The sequence below is a fragment of the Trichechus manatus genome, unplaced genomic scaffold, assembly GCF_000243295.1.
Source record: "Trichechus manatus latirostris isolate Lorelei unplaced genomic scaffold, TriManLat1.0 scaffold00294, whole genome shotgun sequence".
Taxonomy (NCBI): Eukaryota; Metazoa; Chordata; class Mammalia; order Sirenia; family Trichechidae; genus Trichechus; species Trichechus manatus.
This window is the reverse complement of record NW_004444230.1, coordinates 1227571-1245011: the sequence shown is the minus strand read 5'-3', so window position 1 is coordinate 1245011 and position 17441 is coordinate 1227571. Positions and strand designations below refer to the sequence as shown.

Here is a 17441-nt window from a genome sequence, read left to right as displayed (position 1 = left end):
GACCCTCAGAGTGTCAGTTTACTGAGCCCCTGCTCTGCCAAGAGCTGTGCTGGGCACTGCCAGGATATTATTTCATTTAATCCTGACAACCACTCTGGGGGGTAGGTGTTATTAACTCCATGTTACAGATGTGGGGAAGTTAAGGCCAGGAAGCTTTCCTGGGGCTCAGTTCCCAAGGTCTAGTGCCTCTTGCAGTTTCTGCCTCCTGGCATCCCCCTCCCAGCTGTCACTGAACTCGCAGGTGCCCCAAAGGTGCCAAGGTGCTCCATGAAGCCAGGCCCCCTACCCCTGGCAGCTTTGTGACCTGCCTCCTGCAAGCAGCAAGCTCCAGGCACGTTTCCTGAGCCCTTACTGGCCTCCTTTGACTTCACTGAGTCCCTTACCAGGGCTCCAGGAGTCTGCTCACCAGGAGATCTGCATGGAGGCAGCACAGGGGAACCACTTAACCAGTCATGTACACTTGAGCAAGTCACTCAATCTCCCTTAGCCTCAGTTTCCTCACCTGTAAAATGGGCTGAGTCAGGTGCGGGGTGGGGGGAATAGTGCGGAGTCTTGGCAGAGGGCGGGCAGGGATGAGGTGTTTGTTCCAGCTCAGCCTCAGGAAGCAGAACACAAGCTGCCTGACTCCAACCTTGATGCAAGAATCCAATGAGGTAAAACTGTGAAAATAGAGATGGAGCAAGTGAGCATTTATTGAGTGCCTACTGTGTGCTTTGTCTTTATCTCCTTTATTCCTTGCACAAACTCTGTGAGGTAGATACTAATACCCTAAATTTACTGATGGGAAAACTGAGCCAGCAAGAAATGAGGGGATCTGCCCAAGGGTCACACTCAAGTTTCAACCCCAGATTGGCCTGGACTCTCCTTTTTCTACTCCACACTCCCTTCTACAAAGGACTACTATATTCTTTCAAATTGTTTTTTCGTTTGGTCCTCAATTTTAAGTTGGGTAGTCATTCTGTAACCTAAACACAAAGTGAATTTAAAATCCATTATACTGTAAAATAAAACTGACAGGCCAGAATATAATTAGTATAGGCAACTTGCTTTTAATTAGGAACTTAATGTGGTATTCAATAAGTTGATTAACTGATTCTTGGTTTTTAAAGTTTTTATTTGATTTCTTTATTTTTACACTTGCATACATAATTTTATGTATATGTATAAAGACGTTTGCACTTTTTTTTTTCTTTTCCAGTTTTTCTAGGGAAAGAGCCCTGGTGGCACTGTGGTTAAGCTTTCAGCTGTAACTAAAAGATCAGCAGTCCAAATCCACCAGCCACTCCACGGAAAAAAGATGTGGCAGTCTGCTGCTGTAAAGATCACAGCCTTGGAAACTCTATGGGGCAGTTCTACTCTGTCCTATAGGGTCAACGTGAGTTGAAATTGACTCAATGGCAATGGGTTTGGTTTGGGTTGGTTTTTCTTGGCTCCCCATCTCCTCCCCGCTCTATCCACATCAGCCTCTCACTCCAACCCCAAAGTAATCCATGTTAATAACCTCATGTGTAGCCTTCCATATTTTTGGTGTTCATATAATCATGCATGAACACACACACGCCATTTACATAAACGGGGATTCTCTGTTTAGTTCACACAAGTGAAATCAGTATACTACATGTGCTTTTCTGTATCATGCGTTTCTCTCTCCCTAAAACCTAGAGGACTCTCTCTTCGCCATCTGACATGGCCCCAATGTATTGATTGTGACAGCTGCTTAGTACTTCATGGTATGAGTGGACTGATTTATTCAGCCTGCCCACCACCAATGGGTTGTGGCTTTGTTTTCCCTTTTCTGTCACTTCAAATAATACAGCAATAAATATCCTTGCACGTAAGTCATTTTATACTGGTCTTCCATTTCTATTAATTTAACATTACATTAAGCCCCTTAAATGATTTGAAAATCAGCTTTGCTGTGTACTCATGTACAAAGGCCAGAAAGAAGCCTGGAAAAATAAAAACTCTATGATAGAACAATGAATGAAAATTTTTATTTTTTATATTTCCTTTTATGTTGTCACACTATTTGTATAGTAGATAAAAAGCTGGAAGAATCAAAATTTACCAGTTTTATATGTAACAATCCTATAATTGTAAGAAAGAGAGGGACTCTTGAAATTCAACAATATACTAACGGGGCGGGGGGAGCAAAATCTGAATGAGACTCTCTTTTTGATAGCTGCCATATTTGCCTTAACACCCCTTGATCTTCTCAAAGCCCTTCAGGGGTCTTGAACTGTTGGGGATTGGGGGACTCAAAGCTACATCTGCCTATGGTGGTAGCAACACAGCTCTACTCGTTGGGTGCCTCAACTCTCACAGACTGGGCTCCAGGGCTCAAGAAAGATACTTGGTTTCTCTTCCAGGGCATTCCATCAATACCTACCCATGGAGGCTGCCTTGTGCCAACACAATGAGAAGCTCATGGGAAGCAGATGGCAGGCGGCCAACAGAGGCTTCTCTAGGGTATGGTAGGTAAGGTGCCTGCCCTGGGCACCACTTGGGGGAGGCGCCAATAAGCTGTTTCTATTAGCCACCCCAGTTTCCATCACCAGCTATGAGAGATCATTCAGCAATTTAAAGCTAATTGCGGTTAAGCACCGTTTTCCGTAGATAATACCCACACCTGCCCTCCAGAACCGTGCTTCTGGCAAGGTTCCATGGAGATCCGAAAAAGCAGAGGCTTCTAAACCAAACCTCCATGACTTGACTCCATAAGTCTTTATCAAATGTCCCTTATGTGCCGGGTACTGTCTATGGATTGTTGGGGACCAGCACAAAGAGCTTTATTTGCATTTATGCCTCAGGGAACCGCCAGAAGTTCTTAAACAACAAGCAACAGCAGTAGGAAGGCAAGCATAAGAAATCGCTTGTCTTAGACACTAGGAGGAACACTGAGCTTTTCATAGCTCTCGAAGACAATGGGTCCAAAGAAAGCAAAACCTTACGAGCTTACTACTAATTCATTTACCTCAGCAGATACGCTTTATGAGCTATCATTAATTCTCACTCTAGCCATTGTTTCAGAACTTTATGTAATTACCTAAAACAATATTTCCCAGACTTTGACAGTAACTCAAGCATAAGGAATCTGAGGGTATGTTCAAAACAGACAAGTTACAAGGAACGTTCAAGAGCACTCAACTTCCTCTCACAGATGCCAGGATCTTAGAAAGTGGGAAAGTCCAGCCAAGAGCAAAATGCAGTCTGGTTTGGGACTTGAAACTTAACTTGAGAAATCAGCCAGCAAGGCATTTCCAGGTGGAGAAGCCAGTTCTCTTACTGAAGGAGAAATTTGTGTTTCTGGTTTGATATTGCCCTTCTTTAGGGACCTGTGTTTTGTTTCCACAGAATTGTTGTTGCTAGTGGCTATTGAGTCAGCTTCAACTCATGGCAACCTTATGTACAGCAGAACATAACATTACAAGGTCCTGTGCCATCTTCATGATCATTGGTATGTTCAAGTCCATGGGTGCGGCTGTTGTGTCAGTCTATCTCATTGAGAGTTTCCCTCATTTTCGCTGACCCTCTACTTTACCGAGCAAGGTATCCTTTTCTAGCAATTGGTCTCTCTTTATGACATGTCCAAAGTAAGTGAGTCAAAGTGTTGCCACCCTCACATCTAAGGAGCATTCTGGTTATATTTCTTCTAATACTGATACAGGACACAGCAGTGAATACAAGAAACGAGGTTCCTGGTCTTGGGGTGTTCTGGTAACTAGCTGTGAGAACATAAGTTTTTTTTTCTTTCTTAATTACTTTGGGCCTCTGTTTCCTCATCTGTCATATGGAGACTTTTCTTATGGATCTTCCCAAGGGTCCCCTGATCTGGGGCATGAGCTCTGAAGACACTGGTACAGATAGTTTCTTTAAAACAGCTCCAGAGGAAAGTCAGGAATAGTGGGAGGAAATGGCATGTGTGGCTACTTGACTCCATGAACAACCGACCCCTTTGCCATGGGACCAGAAGAACTGGATGGTACCTGGCTACCATTACTGAACATTTTGATCAAAGATTCTATAGAAGAATCCTGATCAAAAGGGGGAAAATCTAGGACAGAATTTCAAATTCTTATAGAATCCAAACTTTCCGGAGCCATAGAAGCTGGACGACCCGCTGAAACTGTTGCCCTGAGATCATCTCTAAATCTTAAGCCAGAAATATCTCCTGAAGTCTTCTTAAAACCAAACAATAGTTTAGCTTAACTAGTAAAGAATGTCTGCCTTGATCATTATGCTCTTTTAAGAACTATCCATAGGGGATCAAACTGACCACAGCAACTCAAAAGATTAGATAGGAGCCTTAGGGGGGCAGTGAACTGATATTAATAGGAGAGGACAACTCAGAAAAGGCGGGTGAGCATGGCTGCACAATTGGAAGAATGTAATGTACATCACTGAATTGTACATGTAGAAATTGTTGAGTTGGAATATGTTCTGCTGTGTATATTCTCAACAACAAGAAAAATAAAATAAATTATTTAAAAGAAAAGAAAGCTCCATACACCGAGATAGAGGGCTCTCCAAGTCTTCTATTCTGATACCTTCCTACTTTGCATCTGATGAGTATTGCTCCAGCTGGCCCAGGCCACGACTATCTCTTTGTGTAAGGGTCCAGCCGTAACATCACCTTAAAAGAGGGACAGATGAGTCATTTTACAAAAAAGATTTTTACTCAAAGTCTATGAACGTGTTTTGGAATAGGCACTCCTATTACCTGTTGGAAAATATGTAAATTGGCACAACTTCTCTTTAAAGGAGTTTGGCAATACAGATCAAAAGCCTTAAAACATTGATAGCTTCTCACCTACTAATTATACTTCTGGGAATCTAGCCTAAGGAAATAATTGAAAATATTTGTAAAATCCCTATGCAGAAAGGTGTTCATTGTTGCATGATTTATAATGGTGGCTAAAAAAAAAAAATCCACTGGAAATCCAGTAAGTATGACATTTTTAATAACACAACAAAGTGCTTATCTTATAATATTAATAAAAACTGGGTGCAAAACTATATACACATTCAGTGTGATTATAGAAAGACAGAGGGCTCCAGGAGCGGCATCTTCAAGAAAATGAAATTGATGGAATTCTCAGTGTTTTAACATATGAGGATAAGATTTATACTTTCAGCAGTGAATTAGGAAATAAATTGTTGATAAAAAACCAAACCCATTGCTGTCAAGTTGATTCTGACTCAAGGCAACCCCATTGTTACAGAGAACTGCTCCACAGGATTATCTTGGCTGTAATCTTTACAGAAGAAGTCCTGGTGGCGCAATGGTGCTTGGCTGCTAACTGAGAGGTCGATTGCAGTTCAAACCCATCAGCCACTCTTTAGAAGAAAAGACTTAGTGATTTGCTCCCATAAAGAATACAGCCTAGGAAACCCTATGGGACAGTTCTACTCTGTCCTACAGTTAGCTATGAGCTAGAATCGACTCAACAGCACGCAACGACAGTAACAAGCTTTACAGAAGCAGATTGCCAGACCTTTATTCCAGAGCACCACTGGGTGGGTTTAAACCACCAACCTTTAGGTTAATAGTCAAGAGCAAACCATTTGTACCACCCAGCAACCTATAAATTGGTGATAGTTACATAGAAAACTTAAGCAAATTGAAAAAGAGATGTTTACTCCAAGGAAATTTAATATAGAATAAAACTTGGTTTGACTGTGAATTATATTTAAATAGTCATAATTTTGAGGGTGGGAAGAAGAGAATTAGGAGGGAAGCGACAATACTGTATAGAAGAGCTAACTCCCCATCCTTCATAGCACGAAGTCAATCAATGAAAACTAAAACGGAAAAATTACTATACGGCAGGCAAAGCCTGCTATTCAGAAGTAAGGAGGCAAATACCAAAAGAAAACACGAAGAGTTCAAAGTAGGGGGGTGGAACTGGAGGCCTGAGACCCAGGCTGGGGATGGCTCTTTTTCATAAAAAGTCTCAAGATGTTATACATACTTAACTTTGATTTTTTTAATTAAATGTTTAAAATATGGACGGCATCCAGAATGAAGGAACGACAAGTGAGAGGTGTGGGACATGCAATTAGTCAGGTGTGGTTGACTCATGGGATGTCGGGCAGGGAGGGTGGGAAGGCACCAAAGCAGAGCTGAAAATTAAGGGCTGAGTACCGCAGGGGAAAGGGAACTATCCCAGGTTGTTACATTCTTGCTCTTGGTCTTGACCACATTCTTGTTAGAAAGGTCATTCAGGCAGAAATTGGGAGTGGGAGAGATGGAAGGCAAGGGGCCCCAGTTAGTAGACGGAGCCCAGTTCTAACGAGAGAGGGAGAAGGTCAGAAGGTGGTAATGCCATGGGGTGAAGAGTTGGGCATGGTGACAGGTATTTCCTAGGAGACTCATCAGCACTTAATTGGTTGAGGGGAATGAGGAAGGGGAGGAAGTTGATGGTGTGATGAGGAGGAGCAAGGTGTTCAGTAGTGACGACAGACACCATCCCCAAGACAGAAGGCTTTCCCTTCCACCATCCAAGACAAAAATCACGTGTGCAAGTGTGGGGAGCCAAAGCCTATAGTTAAGAGTCAAGCTTTGGAGTCCTTGGTTAAAATACCTGAAAAGGTAGAGTGTTACTTAAAGATAGGCCTGGACTTCGTAGCCAGACAGACCTGGATTTGAACCCCAACCATGCCACTTACTACCTGCATGACTTTATGCAAAGTATTTAACGTCCCTGAATCCCAGGCATTTTCTGGTCTCCATAATGAGCCTAATACATCCACCCCACAGATTTGCTAGGTTTGTATAATGAAAGAACCTCTCTAGAATGCCTGTCAACATGTGTGGGCTCCCTCCCTTCCTGTGTCCCACCATGTGACTTCTCTCCCACTCCCTTGATGGCATGGAGGTCTTCTAGAAAGACCCCTGGGCCCTACAGTCTCTGAGATCTGCTCCATTTCCCGTATCCTTCAGGCCGCAGGGCCCCAGAAGTGTTCCTGGAAGCCATCTGCAGCTCCCCTTCCATCAGTTCAAGAATAGAATCCACACAGGTTTGCATCAACCAGAAAATCAGCTTTATTAGCCCACCACCAGCAGAGAGAGGGATGGGGAGACAGCTGGGGACCGTGCTGGGAGAACAGGGTCCTGACCCAGGCCTTTAGGAGGGCAGGCCGGCAGGGGCAGAAGGCTGTGGCAGAGGCAGCTCAGGGCTTGGAGAGCTGGCTCTGGCTGAAGCTGGACGAACTCTGCTCCTTGAGGATGGGCCGGGTCTGGTGGCTGGAGGAGAATGACGACGAGGAAGAGGAGACTGTGGAGAGAGGAGAGGAGGTGAGCCGGGCCCTGGGAGCTGAGGGAGGGCTTGGGGCTCTGGGGAGAGGGGCCTGTCGTCCACCCCATGCAAACAAACAGAGGTGCTGGAGTGTCAGGACTCTTACCTTCGTGGGAAGAATAGGATTGGCCAGATACTTGCTGGGGGAAGAGGCTGTGGAGGAGAAAAGGCAGAGCAGTTAGATATGCTGGGAGAAGCGGGGGGAGGGGGGGTCTGTGGGGCAGGACTGGGGCCCCACTCACTGTGTAGCCTCGCCCTCCAGCAGGCGGCGGTAGGTGGCGATCTCCTGCTCTAGCCGGGTCTTCACGTCCAGCAGGATCTGGTATTCCTGGCTCTGCTGCTCCATCTCGCAGCGCAGCTGTGCCAGCTGCTCCTCCACACTGCTGATCAGCCCCTGGATCTGGGCCAGCTGCATGCAGTAGCGGCCTTTGGTCTCCTCCAGGCTGTTCTCTAGGGATGCTTTCTGTGAGTGGGAGAGGAAAAGAGAGTCAACGGAGGTGTCACTCTGTCCCTCCAGGTCTCTGGGCATGTTTCCTGAGAGGTGTGTGGAGTCTGACCCCAGCTGGGCTACTGATGGGCCAGACAACAGGGAGCGAAGTTATTCCATCATTCTGGGCCTTAGCTTCCCCATCTATAAAATGGATACAATGATCCCTCCTGTCCCGTTCCTGAGCCAGACAGTGAGACAAAAAAAAAAAAAGGAAAAGAGGGGTAGGACTGTATTGTGGTGTTGAGAGGGTGCTGGCCATTACTCATGACCTGGGGGCTGCAGGACTGGGTCCTCCATACCATGCTAAGCTGAGATTGCAGCTCGATCTCCAGGCTCTGGAACACCCTCCGGAGCTCGATCACTTCACTTCGGCCACTCTGCAACAGTTCGCTGTTAGAGGCCACTTCTTTGTTCAGCTCCTCAGTCTGAGACAGGAAAGAAGAGTAGGAGGTGTGAGGAGCTCAGAGGTCTCCCCAGCTGGAAGGTCCCACAGAGTAGCTGAAAACCCGAGCCCCACCTTGCTCAGGAACCAGGCCTCAGCTTCTCTGCGGTTCTTCTCGGCTATCTGCTCATACTGGTCACGCATCTCATTCAGGATGCGACTCAGGTCCACGCCAGGAGCTGCGTCCATCTCCACGCTGATGTCCCCACCGGTCTGACCCCGCAGGACAAGCATCTCCTGGGGGGGATGGCAACAGTCGGTCAGCTCAGCAGTCCCCTCTCCTGGCCCCAGGTGGATCTAGCAATGCCACCAAGCCAGCCTCCCAAATCCAACTCCAGCAGGGGCCTCACCTCCTCATGGTTCTTTCTCAGGTAGGCCAGCTCCTCCTTCAGGCTCTCGAGCTGCATCTCCAGGTCGGTCCTGGCCAGGGTCAGCTCGTCCAGCACTCTGCGCAGGCCATTGATGTCGGCCTCCACACTCTGGCGCAGGACCAGCTCATGCTCATACCTAGGGGACAGAGATCAGAGCTTCAGGCTCCGTCCCTGAGGCTTCTGAGGCTCAAGGCCTGCTGGCCCTCCTGGGTGGATGGCCCCTCTCCTCGCCCCTGCCCTCAACCCGCCACAGTGGCTGCTCACTTGGTCCTGAAGTCATCGGCTGCCAGCCTAGCGTTATCGATCTGCAGAACAGGCTGGGCATTCTCAATGGTGGCCTTGATGATCTAGGTGGGGATGGAGGGACAGGAGGCCTGGTCAGCCAAGGACCTCACTCTTCGAGGGCAAATGGCAGAGGTAGAGGAAAGGAGCCTCCCCAAACCTGGGGGTGGCCTGGCTGGGAGGCCCTACACTCACCCAGCTGCCCTGGGACGCCTTCTCCACAAATCTCAGGGTATGTACGTGATATACCCCATATCTATCTCCATCCTCATCCTGGGCCTACGGCTGAGGGAATCTGAGGGTGCTGTGCAAAGAGCCCTCCAAGGGAATGAGAAATCCTGGGTCCCAGCCCCAGCTCAGACACATAGATGCTGAAAAGGGACCCTCTGCCACCAATTCTCAGTGACCCTTGGCCACTCCCCCAAGTTGGGCTTCAGTTTCCCTGTCTGTAAAATGAAGAGGCTAAAAATTAGGCTTTTTAAGGGCCACTGCAGCCCTGGCGTCTCTCAGTGCTGTGTCCACCAGAGCTGCCCATCTGGCCCACCCACCTTGTTCCTCAGATCCTCAATGGTCTGGAAGTAGTGGCTGTAGTCTTTGATCAGAACAGGCTGCTGCCTCTGGTACCATTCGCGGATCTTCACCTCCAGGTCAGTGTTGGCTTCCTCCAGGGCACGCACCTTGTCCAGGTAGGAGGCCAGGCGGTCATTGAGGTTCTGCATGGTCACTTTCTCACTGACCACCAGGAGCCCATCACCACCACCAAGGCCACCACCAAAGCCACCACCCAAGCCAACACCAAAGCTGGCACCAAGACCACCACCGTATCCTCCACCCAAGCCACTACCCAGAGCTCCACCAAAGCTGCTACTGCTGCTGAAGCCACCGCCATAGCCAATCCCACACGCTCCTCCGGAGGAGAAGCGGGAGGAGGAGACTGACAGGCCCCCGTAGGCACTGGGGGCCCGGCAGGAGCCTGCAGCCAGGATGGAGGAGATGCGGCTGGAGCCGCCGCCGACGCCACAGGAGCCCTTCACGGAGCTGGAGGTGAACTGACGGCTGCAAGTGGCCATGGTGCCAAGAAGGAGGTGAAGGAGAGCGCGAGTAGAAAGCGCAGGAGGTGCTCAGGAAGGCTGGCAGGGGATGCTGGGGCTGTCTTGAGTTCTGGAAACTTTATACGCTGCCCGGGAAAGGCGGGGCCCTCCTAACTGCTGACGGTAGGTTCTCCTCCGGATTTCATCACTCCAGGCTCATCCAACTCCCCTCTCCGGATTATTCAGCCCGGGGTCTACTCACTTCGCTGTGTGCTAGCTTAGGGTTCACACCCAGCTCTAGGGGGCGTGGGGCCAAGAGAAAAACACAAAAACGCACAGTTGGTGGTGACTCAGGCTGGGTGGCTGGGACTCCCGGCTCCAGTTCCTGGAGCCTGAGGGGCCAGTGGGGCCTGGGCCCAGGCAGCTTTGTGGTGGCTCCATCCCCAGGCAATGAGTCAGCTGTCGAATGGACTCCCTGACCCATGGTGATGGCCTTGGCTGAGAGAGGCCTCAGTGGTGCCATCCCAGGGCTGTCTCGGGATACAGCTGTGGGCATTCTACAGGCCCACCTATGGCCATGCAGGGCAGGAGCTGGGCTCTAGGCCTGGCTCTGCTCTGCTCTCTGTGTGACCCGAGGCCCCCGCCTCCCCTCTCTGGACCTCTGTTTCCCTTCAGTAAAGTAACCAGGCTGGACCGGGTGATCTCGGAGTCCTTTTAGTTCTAGTTCTAGAAAGCCAATGACTCTCTTTCCCCAACTGTATTCGATACCACTTTCGGGGGCTGCCTTTGAGCCCCCAGGATTGCCAGACATGGAGTGTGCTATGGAAACAGTGAGCACTTTGGAATCAGACAGGTGGTGACTTAAATCCCTGCTCTGCCACTTACAAGCTGCACAGCTTAGCCCCTCTGGGCCTCAGTTTTCTCATCCATAAAAGGGGAAGACACACCACCAGCCGCAAAGAACATGCACGAAGGGCCCAGGCTGGGCAGGGTTCAACAGTGGGCCCTCCCTTGCCCATGGCCAGCCCTGCCCCTCATCCTCCTCATCCCTCCTTTACAGCCGATTGGCCCCTCACTTGCCTCCTCACCCCCCACTGCACCTCCGTCCCATACCCCCACACAGGCCCTGCTCTCTCCTCTCCGCCCCGCACTCCCCAAGGCTCACTTCCGCTACTCCAGCCCACTGCTCTAACTTACTCACTTGTAAACCAGGGGAGGAGAGGAGGAGTACCATCCTGCCAATAATGCAGTGCGTGACCCTGACCCCGCCACAGGCCTTAGAATTCCCATACGGAAAACCATGCTACCCAGGGCTCCCTTCCCCACAATTTCCTCTGTCTGTCCACAGATTCCAGGCAGGGCTTGGCAGCTTCGTTCATTCCACCAAGGAGTGGGGGAAGGGCACTAAGACACTCTGGTCAGCTGACACCCCCAGGCATTGCCCAGCGTGCCTTACACGTGCTGTAAAGTTCTGAGAGGTGGGCATAATTCCTGCCACCATTGCACAGTGAGGCAGCTGGGACGTGCCCGGGCAAGTGGGCTTCCCAAGTGACCCGTCAACAGGGGAGCTGAGATTTGAACCCCTGTCTGTCTGCTCCCCAGTCTGTGCCCTTACCACTATCCTATACCCCTCCAAACCCCGTTGCCATCTAATTGATTCCGATTCATGGTGACCCTATGCGTTACCGAGTAGAACTCCTCTATAGGGTTTTCTTGGCTGTGATCTTTACAGAAGCAGATTGTCAGGCCTTTTTTCCACAGTGCCATTGGAAGGGTTCCAACCCCAAATGTTTAGATCAGAAGTCAAGTGCAAACCGTTTGTGCTGTCCAGCGACCTTACAAACATGTTTTAAATTGGCATCATTTTTTAATCTTTGAATTTACCCTGGCAAGTGAGGAGGGCAGAGGGAGAAACAGCAAAAGCGGGCCATTTGCCCAGAGTCGCTTGGCTTTAAACTGCAGAGCCAGGTTTAGAACCTGGGCTCCGGCTCTCTCCATTCTCCCACACTGCCTTGCAGGCAGGGACCAGGTATGTCTGAATCTCAACTGCCTCCCCACAGCACCTGGTGCTGAGCTCAGTGGGCATGACCTTGGCCTGAGAGCCTGGCCGAGTACTCAGGGTTGAAGGAAGCGTTGGGGGATCTGGCCCAAAGACAGAGGCTTCCTTGGGGTTCTGTGGGGTTAACTCATGGTGCTGCGCACTGTCCTTGACCCTTAGTGCCTCTGCTAAGAGCAGAGGAGCCAAGAGAGGGCTTGCCTCAGCCTGAGCTCGGTTGGGCGATACTGCCTGGAACCTTGAGGCAGGAATCCTCCATCTCAGCACAACCAGGGCTTTGTACTGCCACAGCGCATCCTGTTGTCACCTGCTTGCAGGCACAGTGCCCAGAGGTATGAACAGAGCCCGATGCCCAACACATGCCTTTGGAGCCAGGCCTGGAGAGAGAACTTGATGATCTTTTCCCTCTCCCCCAAAATGAGCAAAGGGGACCCTGGAATCTTGGACAAGAACCCCACCATCACAGGTGTCAGAATAGACCTGGAGTTCAGGTCCAACCAGACTCCACCTTCAGAACTGGAAATGGCCTTCAAGATCACCAAAGGTCACCAAGCCCCAACCAGAGAGAGTAAGACACCTACTCAAGGTTAAACAGCATGAAAGCAAAAGAGCAGAAACTCGAACCTGGCTCCAACTCCCAAACCAAGGTTCGCACCCATGCTCCCAGCAGAGTCTCTGGGAGTCCTTCCATCTCTGCCCCCTCCCATAACTTCCTGCCTCCTTCTCCAATTGAATCACTGCTCCCCCTGCCCCATTTCTGGAGGAATCAGGGTGGGATCACACACAGGCCCAGAACTGAAGATCTAGGCATCCACGTGGGCTAAGAAGCTGCTAGGAAGTCACAGACCAATGCATCAAGCCTCTCAGTCGACACATAGATCAAGCCCTACCACATGCGCAGCACTCAGGGGGAGGGCGCGGAGGCAATGGTGACACAGCCCCTGACCTCAGAAGAACTTATGGTTTGACCCAGGAGAGAAAACTAAGGCTGGGAAATATAGCTCCACATGGCAGGAAATGAAGGTCTAGGTTGCTGGCGCAGGCCAAGCCTGGGGTACTTGGGCCACTCTGCCACCCACCCCCCTACACACTGCAGGATGCATCTAGGGTAAGTGCCACCCTACTCTGAGCCTCAGCAGTGAAGGAGGGGCTTGCCTGCCTAGCCCTGGCCTTCCAAGTAACCAGGGGAGAGGCTTCCTGGCAGAGGGGAGGCTCCAACTGGGCCTCAAAGGATCCAAATTGGCAGAGAAGGAGCAGGAGGACGTTTCCTCAGCACCAGCAATGTGCAGCTGCCCCGAGATTGCCAATAGCCAGAACCACTAAGTCTGGTGGGCCCAGAGCACAAACTCCCCTAAGCTTGCTCCCCTCCAGGCAGTGCATTCTCCCACCACAGGCCTCCTTCCTCCTTCCTTGACCCCACCCCATCTTGGGTATGAGGACGTCTCAGCCAAGTTGGCTGGGAAACATTACTGGCCAATGCCAGGCCTCGACTTGCCATGAGTCCCAAACCTTGCTGATCATCAGCATCCCATTCAGATCCTGGCTCCTGCTCCCCCGCCACGGCATTGGCATTGCCAAGGACCAGCCTGGCCATGGGGATGTTTTACAGGCTCCCCAAGGGATTCCAATGACTAGCCAGGCTGGGAAGCAGGAGGCAGCCCCAGGGTGCTGAGTGGAGGGAGGGGTAGCAGAGAGGGGCAGGAGGCCCAAAGGAGGCTGAGCAGAGAAAGGGGTTTCTGCAGGGCCCCAGTCCCGGATGGGCAGGCCAGGGCCACAGGCTTCAGGGCAGGATGAGGAAAGAGAAAAGCCCGACATGCCAGGACACAGCAAGCTGCTGTCAGCAAGGGTGGAGGCAAGACTTGGGGCAAATTGTTTAGCCTCTCTGACCCTCAGTCTCCTTCTCTGGGAAATGAGAATAGTGTAATAGTACTAGTTCACAGGCATGTTAGGAGGACTGGAGGTGAAGTAAATAAAGCACCTGGCAGAGACTGGTGGCTATCACTTCACTGATTCGACAGGTATTTCTATAGCGCCTGCTATGTGCCAGGCACTGTGCTGGACACCTAGACCCAAAGAACAAGACAGAGAAGCCCTGGGGCATGCAGTCTGGTGGGGAGAGGGGGAGGTCAATACAATCACAACACCGTGTGCTCAGGCTGTGATAGGGTACAGAGACCTGCAGGGAAACAGAGCAGGGCAGGCTCCCTGGGGATGACAAATGTCCCCAGTCCAAGCTCTAACCTCCTGACAGGTCCCAGGTAGGGGTTAGCCTGTGAATTCCAGGCCTGCCTTAGGGGTCCTCTTCTCTCCCAGACATTTGGTGTTCCCCTTCCAAGGGAGGAGACTGTCCCAGCCCCTCACGCTGCTCTGTGCAAACAAGGGGCCCTGGGGAGCCCATGGCTCTTAGGCACGGTTGTAGCTGCAGCTCTGTGCCCAGTGGCAGAACTGCCCTTGGCTCTGGTCCCTCTGTTCCCCTCTACCCCCACAGCCTGAGCCAGCACAAGAGCCTCACATTACACTGTGCCCTGCTCCCACCCCCAGACCAGGGGCTCCCTCTGGGCAGGCGCTGTCTCTGGACCAGGGTCTATGTCCCCTCCTTCCCCTCACTCAGGGCAACCCAGGCACAGGTGTTACTATCTACCCTGCAGGAAATGCTGCCAGGTCAGCCCTCTGGGGAGTGGGTGTGGCTGAGGAAGCATCACAGGGAGCTGACTACCACTGTCATGGGTCTAGGTCTGGGTATCGGGAGGGTGTGTTCATCATATAAGAGAGAGAGAGGCGGCTCGTGGGCAGTTGCAGACCAGCGGCTTCGGCCTTGCTGTTAGAGCCGAGAAACATCCTGCAACAGTGGGGTGGAGTGTGCATGGATCTGTGACTCCCTCCACAGATCCGCACAGCTCAATCCCCCAATCCAGCCACAAAGGCACATACCCAGCAGCCTGGACCTACAAGGGGTGCCGTGGACAAAGCCACCAAAGTTCCCTGCAGCACCCCCAAGGGGACCACAACTCCAGCCCTGGGTCACTCTTCCCTAAAGCCCCACCTGCCCACACCTGACCTGAGCGCTCCTGGAAGGGATGAGGCTTTCCTTCTCGTTGGGGGGGCGGGGCCGGGGCCAGGACCATTCCCTGGGGACACACACCTGTGCCCCAGCACACAGCCACCACTTGTTCCAGCTCAGCCCTCTGGACATAACTGGGTGCTCCCCGATTCTGGCTTCCTGACCCACCTACCCATTCATTGCGGGGAGGGGCTTCTTCCCCAGCAGAGGGGTACGGGGGTGGGGGGCGCGGAGGCTGGAAGCTGTCTCTGGCCCCAGCCCACACTCTGGCCCCTCCTCACTCAGCTCATCAGTAGGAGTGGATCCTGGGAGTCTGCTGAAGGGGCACAGCCCCTGCCTAAGTGCCTGGGTAGGGCAGGAGCAGGTTCTTGGCTCCTCTTCCCGACCCAGGCCCAGCCCACCGCCACTCCACCGCTGACATGCCAGGTTCCAGACAAGGCTGAGTCACTGCTCCTCTAGGAGCCTCAGTGTCCCCCTCCACACAATGGGGTGCCTCTTCCCAGACCTTCCCTGCTACCTGAGACTGTTGTTCGGATAAGTGAGATCACCCTCTGGAATGAGCCATCCCAGCCCAGGGCTGGTTCTTCTGGTTGCAGCCGGATGTGCAGCGGGGCCTGGTGGGAACAGCGCCTCCCTGCCACCGTCATCCTTACCCGTATTTGCTGCCTGGGCAGCTTAGAGTCACCAGCCTCTGACGGAGCAGAGCCCCTCACTCCCAGCCTCCCCCTGCTCTAAGATCGACAGCAGCTGCAGACACGGGCTTCCCACCTCCCTGGAGTGTCGGAGCCAGGAGGGCCGTTAGCTGTGGCTCAACGCACCCCCTCTTTTATAGTGCATCTTCTGAGGTCCAGAGCGTGCCTATGCCCTGCTCAAAGCCACCAGCCCCAGCTTCCCGCTTTCCAGTCCTGTGCACCTTCCACTGCCCCCACCTGCGGTCTCAGCTAGCCCCAAGCCCCCCACCGCACCAGGCTCAGTGGGCTCTGGCCCCTACTGCTCCCTCCCAGCCTCCAGGTGTCAGGAGAGAAAGGGTGGATCACCATCCCGGATCACCAGCTTTTGGGAGATGCCAATTGCCCCTCCAGCTCTCCCCAAACCCAGAAACGGAACTTGAGTGGATTCAGACTCATAGTGACCATGTAGGACAAAATAGAATTGCCCCATAGGGTTTCCAAGGCTCTAATCTTTATAGAAGCAGACTGCAACATCTTTCTCCCATGGAGCGGCTGGTGGGTTTGAACCACCGACCATTCTGTTAGCAGCCCAGCTAGCACTTAACCACTTCACCACCAAGCCTCCTTCCAGCTCTTCCCAGACTTACTCTTTACCCTGGTCTAAGATGGCCCTTGACCTATAAGTCAACAGTGAGTGTCCAAGGACTCGCCCCTCATTCCCTCCCAATGCACCCATGACAAGGATGCATTTCATATCTGAGTGGACAAGCTCAGTGAAGCCCTCCTCCCATACCCCTACCCCCAGCCTCCATGCACCAGCAGTAAAAGGATGTGTAGAGGGCCATGGTCTCGTTCTATAGCAGCAGAGACACTCCCAGGCCTCTCAGTGAATCGGGGTGAGGGACGTCCCTCCTTTCATTAACCCCAGCCCACCCCCCTCCTTGAAGAAAACCAAGAAAGTAGGCCCGCCCCACACAGTGGTTTCCAGATTTACTCGAAGGAAGACTTCCAGGTGTCGGGGCTCCTCCCGGCCTCTTTCACAAGAACCATTCCCACACACACCCCTTGCCTGCCACCAGAATGAAAAGGGCTGGGGCTCAGACAGGACCGCGGCAGTGGCTGGGGCAGGTTTGTTCCCAGAGACAGTTTCCCACCTTCCCTCACCCTGCCCCCACCCCCAGCTGCTGGAACCAAGAGGGGCTAAACCAAGCCCCCCAGACCCGCAGGGTCCCCCGGAACAACTCTCCCACCCCTCTCCTGAGCAACAGCTGACTATCTGGGGAAACATCCCTGGGAGAGGCCCCACCCTTTCTCCCACACCTGCCCCGGTCCACAGCCTTTTCTGGATGCATCAGCCTCCTGCTCACATTCCTGGGGTGAGGGCAATCGGTGTATCCTGGGGGTCCTTTTGGAGATTTCCTGAGACTCATATGGTAACTTGAGCCCTAACCACCCAGGGCCCAGCCTCCCTTACCCCCTCTTCCCTACCCTATTCCTCCCCTGGAAGGACCCTTGCCCACACCCTGCCCCACTCTGGGACCAGGAAGAGCAATTGATTTGGATGCGTCATCTCTTGGAACTCAGGCTCTTGAACCTGAGATCATCTTGTCCATTTATGGATGAGAACGTTAAGCTCAGCAGGGGAAGGACTGCCTGAGGCCAGGGAGCTAGTTACTGGGCTAGAGCGAGCTGCCTAAGACCACCTCTGATACCCTAGCTCCCTCCTGGGTCTAGTACTG

At 52.0% G+C, this 17441-nt stretch overlaps 1 protein-coding gene across 1 annotated transcript; it reads right to left on the bottom strand.

Moving 5' to 3' along the window:
* Positions 1-7101: 7101 nt before the first annotated feature.
* LOC101349001 (keratin, type I cytoskeletal 16) lies at positions 7102-10028 on the bottom strand. Its single transcript, XM_004390326.1, has 8 exons — positions 9432-10028; positions 8866-8948; positions 8581-8737; positions 8306-8467; positions 8088-8213; positions 7541-7761; positions 7405-7451; positions 7102-7277 (listed from the first exon to the last, which is right to left on the bottom strand). Exons 1-8 carry the CDS (start codon positions 9951-9953, stop codon positions 7174-7176), a joined length of 1422 nt encoding a protein of 473 aa, XP_004390383.1. The 5' UTR covers positions 9954-10028; the 3' UTR covers positions 7102-7173.
* Positions 10029-17441: the final 7413 nt, after the last annotated feature.

Excerpts from the sequence above, each read along its gene's own strand:
- LOC101349001 (XM_004390326.1), bottom strand. The coding sequence starts at position 9,953 with ATGGCCACTTGCAGCCGTCAGTTCACCTCCAGCTCCGTGAAGGGCTCC. Across the intron at positions 7,452-7,540 it reads CTGGAGGGCGAGGCTACACA|CCTCTTCCCCCAGCAAGTAT; the intron begins GTGAGTGGGGCC and ends TCTCCTCCACAG. Across the intron at positions 7,278-7,404 it reads ATCCTATTCTTCCCACGAAG|TCTCCTCTTCCTCGTCGTCA; the intron begins GTAAGAGTCCTG and ends CTCTCTCCACAG.